The sequence below is a fragment of the Panicum virgatum genome, chromosome 6N, assembly GCF_016808335.1.
Source record: "Panicum virgatum strain AP13 chromosome 6N, P.virgatum_v5, whole genome shotgun sequence".
Classification (NCBI taxonomy): Eukaryota; Viridiplantae; Streptophyta; class Magnoliopsida; order Poales; family Poaceae; genus Panicum; species Panicum virgatum.
Window position 1 is genome coordinate 6,824,153 of NC_053150.1, and position 9,324 is coordinate 6,833,476.

Consider the following 9,324-nt stretch of genomic DNA (forward strand, 5'->3'; position numbering starts at 1 on the left):
CACAAAAATAATTACAGAACTCGTCTGTAAATCGCGGGGCGAATCTAATGAGCCTAATTAATCCGTTATTAGAGGTTATTTACTGTAACATTACTGTAGCAATTTAGCATCTAATTACAGCCTAATTATGTTCATTAGATTCGTCTCGCCATTTACAGACAGCCGTCGCAATGCATTTTTTATTTCGTCTAGATTTAAGTCTCCATACAGATGCCGGAATTTTTTTTTGGAATTTTGGTTTTGCAACCAAACACGGCCTTGCTCTTCTACTGCTTCGCGCGCTGGTACCGTCACGCTGTCTGCGACGCGCGCGGGCGCGGGCGGCAGCGGTGGCGACGACCTGCCGTTGTCATGAACGCGGCAGCAACAGCAGGAGCATGAGGACACCGCGACACGCCGCCGGTCCTGACGTGGTTGGCGTACGCGCTCTGCCTCCTCAACATCATCCTTATGGTGGTCTATTCTATTCTCTTATGCGAGCTAAGGGCAAATTGTCCAAAAATTATGTTTCATGAGCTCTTTAGACTAAAAATAATATTATATGAGTTATAATATCTTGTGGCAAATTACAATGATTGAAGAGTGTATCTTGACAAAGATCTCTTTTTTTAGTGTCATATGGCAAAAACCATCTTTAAAGAGTGTCCAGGAGCCAATTTTGCCGAGATATAAATAATCTATTGGACGTGCTCACTAATTCCAATGTAATAGCTCAAATCACCTAAACGATTGACGTGCCTCGTAGTTTCACTACCCATTCTCTGCAAATTCTAGACGATTTCACTCAAACTTCGGCGTATTTGCACGAATTCTTTTTAATTTTCCTGTTTCTCGCTGAAAATAAAATTCCAACAAAACACGGTGTTCTTCCAAAGACCACCACCGGGGTACCCCATTGTCGCCGACTCCGACGAGCTCCGGTCCCGCGCGCCGGCGACCATGGAGTTCGTCGACCCCTGGGACACCCAGTCCCGCGCTCGCGTCGTCCATTCCGGCGCCAACTCCACCTCCTCCCCCTCGTCCACCGCCGCCGGAGCGTCCCCCTCCCTCCCCCACGCCGTATCTTGCGCCGCCGCGGCCGTCGCGCTCCTCGCCGCCGCGTACTACCTCCCCCCGGCCTACCAGATCCTCGCATCCCTCCTCGTGTGGGTCGCTTCCTCCCTCCTCCTCGCCCCCTTCGCGCCATCCTCGGCCACTGGCGGCGACATCTCCGTCGGCCGAGGCCGCCTCCTCCCCGCCGAAGAAGCGTCCCAAGAACCGGTCCCTGACCCCGCCCCCGCTCCCCGCCGCGCTCGTCGGCAGAACCCGGCCCCGACGCCCGCGAAGCCCTCAGATCCGGCCGCGGCTCCCGTTCAACCGGCTGCGTCGCTGCAGCCGCTGCAGAAGGCTGCGGCTGCGGGTGGGGCCGTCGTGGATGGCGGCGAGAGGGAGGAGGACGCCGGCGAGTGGACCGACCAAGAGCTGGAGCTCCTCCGGCGGCAGATGGTGAAGCACCCGGCGGGGGAGCCCAAGCGGTGGGAGAAGATCGCCGCGGTGTTCGGCGGCCGCCGCACGCCGGAGAGCGTCATCCGCGCGGCGAAGTCGGGCGCCGCCGCGGCGGGCGGGGGCTCGTTCGAGCAGAACTGCGCAAGCGGAAGCCGCTCGACCCGAGGGCCGAGGCTGCCGACGCCGGTGACAATGCCGGTGGTGGGGAGAGTGCAGATGGCGCTTGGAGTGCCGGGGATGACCGCGCCCTGCTGAACGCGCTCAAGGAGTTCCCCAAGGACACTGCAATGAGGTGGGAGAAGGTGGCAGCTGCTGTGCCCGGGAAGACGAAGGCCGCGTGCATGAAGAGGGTCACTGAGCTCAAGCGAGACTTCCGGAGCACCAAGGCAGCATCGTAGGGCAATGCGCTTGCCTGAGAATTTTGGGAGGGTAAGATTTCTGCAACATTTTCTTCTCTGCATACTGATACATCAGTGGAACCAAACATTGCTACTTGATGATCATGCTAGTGTTGAACACTTATATAATGGTGTTAAGATCAATATCTTGTTTAAGGCCTTGTCTCGTTAGGAACTGAGGTAAATTTTAAGATTTCACTTCTAGGTGGCTGCCTAGTCCTGCTATTAAAAGTCTGAAAGCTCAGGTTGTATAATACTCCGTATTTGTTATCTTCCAAAGCCCCATTTTCATTTTGGGGTCCATTGGCACCGTGCAAGTTCTGTGAATCTACTAGCTGGGTGGCCTATTTCTAGAAATAAACAACTTATTGAGATGAGATGTGGTTGTCTTCGTTTAAAAAGATTTAAGGTATACTGCCCCCTACTGAAGATATTTTACTCCTTCCATTTTTTAATATTAGGATACAATCTAATTAGTTCATTTTTTAACTAATTACCTTTTCCCAAAGTCATATGTCTAGAAAAAAATATGGAGGGAGTAGATAGGTGCGCCATAATGATACTTGGTTTGCATTTATCTTATCTGACAGTATGATGGTCATTAACCTTACCAAGTTAGGTAGCCAATTTTATGCAGCGATAGTTAAATCGCTATTGGTTATTGCTAAATGCCCCCCCCCCCCCCAACAAAGAAAAACACCTGCATTATAGGAGCCTTGAGGAAGAAACGGCTTATCTGTTATGTTGTCTAGTTGCTGAAACTAACAAGGCAGTTAATCTGAATATGTTGCAGAACTTATGTTTAGGTGAAATTGATACTATCTGCCATCATATTTCTGATCAATATATTTTCAAAACATTAGTAGAAGTGGGATTGTGTAATAAAACTACACGAGGGCCACAACTCCTTGGATTCACAGGTGACAAATATATCTTTCTAGGACTGGCAAAGCTTGTCATAGTCTAGAACAGGGATAAGAAAGGATTTGGAAAACAAATGGGGGTCTGGTTCCTCGCTTTCTATTTGAAGTAGTCACGTGTTCTTTTCCCGTCAACAGGCTTCTGTATTTCTGTTCTACTAAAGGACATGGGTCAAGCCTTGTATCGAAAAAGAATGTTCTTTCCCAGGAAAAGAGCAATAACAGGTTTGCAGTTTAGCTCATAAAGGATACATCAACAACAACAACATAGCCTTTTTTCCCAGGCAAGTTGGGGTAAGCTAGAGATGAAACCCGAAAGAAATAAGTTCAAGGTTCAGGCACATTGATAGCTAGTCTCCAAGCGCTCCTATCCAAAACTATCTCTTTAGAGATATTCCAATCCTTAAGGTCTCTCTTAACCGACTCATCCCACGTCAGTTTAGGTCTACCTCTACCCCTCTTTACATTATCGACCCGCTCAAGAACCCCATTACGCACCGGCGTCTCAGGAGGTCTTCGTTGGACATGTCCAAACCATCTCAGCCGATGCTTGGTAAGTTTCTCCTCAATTGGTGCCATCCCGACCCTATCCCGAATAACTTCGTTCCGGACTCTATCCCTCCTTGTGTGCCCGCAAAACCACCGCAACATCCGCATCTCTGCTACACTCAGTTGCTGGACATGTCACCTTTTTGTAGGCCAACATTCAGCACCGTATAACATCGCCGGACGAATTGCTGTCCTATAGAATTTGTCTTTTAGCTTTTGTGGCACCCTCTTGTCACAAAGGATGCCAGAAGCTTGCCGCTATTTCAACCAGCCAGCTGAAATTCTATGCCTAACATCTTCATCAATGTCGTCATCCTTTTGTAGCACCGATCCTAAATACCGAAAAGTATCCTTCTGGACCACCACTTGCCCATCTAGACTAACGTCTCCCCCCTCATGCCTAGTCGCGCTGAAATCGCACATTATGTACTCGGTCTTGGTCCTACTAAGTCTGAACCCTTTCGACTCTAACGTGCGTCTCCACAGCTCTAACTTCCTATTAACCCCTGCCCTACTCTCATCAATTAGCACCACATCATCAGCAAAGAGCATACACCAAGGGATCTCACCTTGTATATCCCTTATGACCTCATCCATCACTAAAGCAAATAAATAAGGGCTCAATGCTAACCCCTGGTGTAGGCCTATGTTAATAGGAAAGTCAGTGGTGTTGCCATCACATGTCCGGACAAACGTCGTCGCATCCTTGTACATATCCTTAATGAGGGTAATGTACTTAATTGGGACTTTGTGCTTCTCCAAGGCCCACCACATGACATTTCTCAGTACTTTGTCATATGCCTTCTCAAGATCAATGAAGACCATGTGCAAGTCCTTCTTCTGCTCCCTATATCTCTCCATCAATTGTCGTATTAAGAAAATCGCCTCCATGGTTGACCTTTCAGGCATGAACCCAAATTGGTTTTGGGTCACACTTGTCACTCTTCTTAGGCGATGCTCGATAACCCTCTCCCAAAGCTTCATCGTATGGCTCATCAGCTTAATCCCACGGTTGTTAGTACAACTTTGAACATCGCCCTTGTTTTTGAAGATAGTTACTAATATACTTCTCCTCCATTCTTCCGGCATCTTGTTTGACCGAAAAATGAGATTAAAAAGCTTAGTTAACTGTTTAGCTCATAAAGGATAAATAACTATATATTGTTGAAAACATGTAACTGCTAACGTGCAACACAAAGTTGCAAACTGCCTTTTCTTTGAGCATACCATGTGCAAATGTGCAATCAGCTTTGGTTTAGGCCACCAAATCAACATGAAGATATCTTGAAAAGGATTATGATATATGTCGGACTATGGAGTGTTATAGCATCTGTGTTATAATTTCAAATTTGAACTTCTGATTTAAACTATGTTCTTGACCTATCATTTGGTGAAATTTCCTCATTCTGATTACTTAAACCTAGATGGAACTTGAAAAATGAAAATTTGCACATATGTAAAGCAAATATAGCAGATTAGCAGTGTATCAGAGCTTCCTGTAATGATTCAGTGCCTGAATCAGAAGTGTTGCCCAGTTGCACCTTCCTTGCACTATACTTTAAACAACAAATTCTGAATGGGTAATGGCAAACTTTGTATTGCTGGTCTATGTTTTGTAACTTCTGTTCCTCATCATGACCCTTGTATGTTGAAACTTATAATGAAATCCTTCTAAATGTATTTCAGGTGTCAGGCACTCAGGCTGAATGGCATGCATTGGCTAGCGAGGACAAAGTTACACGGCTTAGCTCCACTGAATCATGGAGATGCCAGATGAATAACGCATAATATTAGAACAGACCATATAAGTTTCCAATTGTAACTAGAATCAGGAAAGCCCTTTTAGACAGATGAGACCTACTACTGGACAATGGAAACAAACAGATGGGCAGGCAACAAACAGGACACTGCATGATTCATTCTGTTTCATTTTTGGGAAATTTGTTTGCAGGATACCAGAAGAATGTGAATTTTGTCTAGGACACCATTGTGTTTGATTTTGGCTGTAGGGTTACTCACTCTGTTCCAATTGCTCTGTTTTGCAATGTTTGTCCATAGCATATCATGTGCATAGACCCAAGAAATTATTACTCGTTTCAAGGAACAATCAATGTGAAACAACTATTTATTTGCACAACATTTTCCCTTGAGGCCACCCACAAATATTTCAGAACGTATTTATTGATGCAAGCCCACGCATACACAATATACATGTTTTCCATGGCCCATGGACAAATACATGCTCCTTTCATTCCAAATTGCAGATCATTTTGACTTTTCTAGATACTAGACATAGCGAATATCTGGATGCATATAAAAAACTATATATCTAGAAACGTGCACAGTAACAATGCTGTCAATCAGAGGTAGTATAAAGCATAAATGGCATCTTATTTGGCTTCAACAAAAACAAACATATGTATGAAGTGACATAGTCTTCAGTTTTCACCAGTTGCAGCGGGCATCGCCCAAGTACAAGGACTGTTCACCGTAGAACTTAACCGAAATTAATTTGTGGTCAGTCTTGCCCAAGTAACAACAGCAGCCACATATGCTTTGTCGTACAGTTTGTCAAAAAGCCGGAAATATGCAATTCTCCATGCTTTCTTGAATAATAGGGCACAAAAGACCACCCAGATACCCACTATGAAGCCACATCCGGCTCCAAGATAAAAGAATTCGCGTGCATGACCTCCTTCAGTTGTACTACTAAAGTGGCCATGCCTTGAAGCACCGTTGCTTGAACAATTTTTCTGAAGAGGAGGCCCGCAAAGACCGTCATTGCCCTCGTACATGTATGGATGGGCTGCATAGATTGTCTGAAGCTGCGATCCTGATGGTATTCTTCCTGTAAGATTGTTGTATGACACATCCAAGTCACTTAAAAATGTCAAGTTTGATAGGCTGGCTGGTATGTCTCCAGAAAGTTTGTTCCTTGAGAGGTCAAGTGATTCCAGGGAGTGCATGTCCCCAATCAGGTTTGGGATATTGCCGGTGAAGCGGTTTCGTGAGAGATTCAAACTCACAAGTGCATAAAGAGTAGCAATGTCTTCTGGGATTTCACCGGTCAAGTTGTTGGAGGATAAGTCGATGCTCATCATTTTCGTATCTATAATAATATTGTCGACCGAGACGTAATCAAGCTCCAGCCCCTTTGTAACTGCAGACAGACCACTATTCTGATTGTCTCTGAATTGGTCATAATATTGGCAGAAGTATGGCAGTGAAGGAGGGTTTTCTGCCCAAACTTTCTGCCTCATTGCCGTCAAATTTGACATGTTCCTTGGTAAAGAACCAGACATACCATTGTGTGCTACATCCAAATACAGAAGGCATCCAAGGTTTGTGATGCTTGTTGGGATGCTCCCGGAGAACCTGTTGTGACTTAGCCGTATAACTTGTAATGCCTGCAAGTTTCCGATCCATACTGGCAGTCTCCCCGAGAAGTTGTTCATTGCTAAGTCCAGATGTATCATCTCCGTGCAGTTTTGCAGAGAAGATGGCAACTCGCCTGATAAACTATTGTTACTCAACCCTAAAGAAACTATGTTTGTCAAGCACGGGGGAATTTCTCCCTCCAAAAAATTGTTGGCTAAGTTCAAGTATGACAAGTCCTCATATTTACAGATAGATGTAGGAATATGGCCACTGATACGGTTGGAGAACAAGAATAAACCCATTAGCATTGGAGCTCCAAGATCAGAGGGCAGAGGTCCCACCAAGGAGTTCATAGAGATGTCCAAATAGTAGAGGTTTGGTGGCAGTGGTGTTACTGGACCAGTTAACTGGTTGGAACTGAAATCGACATTCTTCAGTGACACTGGCAGTGGAGGTATGGGACCAGTTAGTTGGTTGGAGCTGAGATAGATGTATTCTAGTGACATTGGTAGTGTTGGTATTCGACCAGTTAGTTGGTTGAAACTAAGATTGAACATTTGCAGTGACATGGTTTCCATATTTACTGGCAGACCTCCATTGAGTGTGTTGTTGGACATGTCCACATCAACAGCACTTGAAAAGGCCTCAGAGAACCAGTGTGGAATCGTGTCAGTTATACCTGTGCTTGAGATGTCAAGAAAAGAAATGCTCACTTGCCATTGCAACCATGCAGGGAACAGAGGACCCATTTGGCAGCCTGCAAAGCCTGCGCCACGCAATCTGAATGAAGGTTGCCATTCTGAGTTGACCTCGAGCTTCAAGGCATTACCAGATAGATATAGGTGTTGCAAGCTCCTTGTACCAGCAAAGTGCTCCCCTGTCATAGTACCATCCAAGTCATTGTTGTTCAAGTCAAGCATGGTCAAATTAGGGAGCAGACCAATCTCAAACGGTACATGTCCAGTCAAGTGGTTCCCAGAGAGGTCAAGAGTCCTCAAATAGGCAAAGTGTCCTATAGATGCTGGGAGGACTCCTGTCAACTGATTTGAGGGCAGATGAAGCTCCTGCAACTCGTTTGACAAACATCTTGGCAACTTGTTGATAAACTCTGCAACAGTTCCCTGTGCGAAACAGTTGTCAAGGTGTAGGATCCTCAGGCTGCATAGGCTTTTCAAGTATGTCATCATCATGGTAATGGTGCTATTACTGATAGACGATGATAACGATAGATACCGCAAAGATGTCATGCGACCCAATGCCTTAGGGACCTGGCCGTACAAATAAGTGTAACCAAGGTCGAGATGTTGGATTGATCTCCTTCCTAATAGACCCAACGGTCTATTAGAGCCTTAATCCGCGCCCTGATCGGGGGCGCCCAACCCTTAATGGTTGGTGGGCCCCCACTGCTCCAGCGTCTCTCTCTAGATCGGCTAGGGTTAGGGAATGTGGGTAAGGGTGCTGGCGGCGCGGCGAACCTCGTGTCGTGTGCCCCGGCCCCTCACCACCTTTTTATTTTGGCGTTGTGCAGCGGGGGCCCAACAACCATTAAGGGTTGGGCGCCCCCGATCAGGGCGCGGATTAAGGCCCTAATAGACCGTTGGGTCTATTAGGAAGGAGATCAATCCAACACGAGATGCTTGAGGTTTGTTATGTTCCAGAACCAGCAGGTTGCAACTGATTGGTTGAAGTAATTGCCGAAAAGATCAAGCTCCTCCAGGCGTGTGAGGTTAAGACGTGGGAGTGACAGGTTTGCACTGGTAAGGGAGCAAAAAGAAAGATCAATCACCCTAAGTGAAGGGATCATGTCCAACACATGAAGCCAGGCAGCTACTGCGCTAAGATCTACAAATTCGAGGCCAAGATGCTGCAGCAAAGGTAGGCGTGTTAGCCATGAAATGTCCGCTGAGTTTGTAGACCCAAAGGCACAAGCTGAAAGGTCAAGATGTTGCAGTTTTGACAGGTTGCCGAGCTGTGGAGGCAACATGCCAAGAAATGGTATGTAAGAAAGGTCGAGTTGTTTCAGGTTCTTAAAAGAGCCCAAGAACTCTGGAACATGGCCGGTTGGCCCCTGGAGACTGTTGAAGCTTAAATCCAAATGCTCCAGGTGTTCCAAAGCAAGCAGCGAAGGGCTTATCTTACCCACCAAACCTTTTGCACCCGATGACGAATCACAATACTCATCTGAGTTGTTGCCACGCAGTCGAAGCTCACTGACGTGGCCGGTCCGGGTGCTACACCGGACGCCTCTCCATCGGCAGCAGTCGTGCTGCTCGCCGTGGCCACCTCGGTGCCAGGAGTCGAGGTCTCGAGGACACCTGCCGGGTCTCCGGTGATGCCATGCTTGAAGGCCAGCAGGGCATCCCTCTCGTGGGGTATGCAGGTTGGGTGGCTAACACTTGGATGAGCTGCAGGTTGGGTCTCCTCGGTGAGCGAATGCGTGTGGGTGATCACGGCGAGGAAGCTGAAGGTGGCCGCGGCCACGACGAGCAGCAAATGCTTGGCGGCTGAAGGATGCATGGTGCACTGAGGTTGTGTCTGCTTGTATGTGCAGTGCAGTTGGTGGTTTCAGTACTTCAAGAACAGCATGGTAGTAT

The 9,324-nt window shown here is 46.9% G+C and overlaps 1 protein-coding gene and 1 pseudogene across 1 annotated transcript; one reads left to right on the forward strand and one right to left on the reverse strand.

The window, feature by feature from the left end:
- The first annotated feature begins 734 nt into the window (after positions 1-734).
- Positions 735-5,485, forward strand: LOC120679897 (annotated as a pseudogene).
- Positions 5,486-5,724: 239 nt separating this feature from the next.
- On the reverse strand, positions 5,725-6,612 carry LOC120677861 (receptor-like protein EIX2). The gene has a single exon (XM_039959064.1). The coding sequence runs from the start codon at positions 6,610-6,612 to the stop codon at positions 5,860-5,862; it is 753 nt and encodes a 250-aa protein (XP_039814998.1). The 3' UTR covers positions 5,725-5,859.
- Between the last annotated feature and the right edge of the window lie 2,712 nt (positions 6,613-9,324).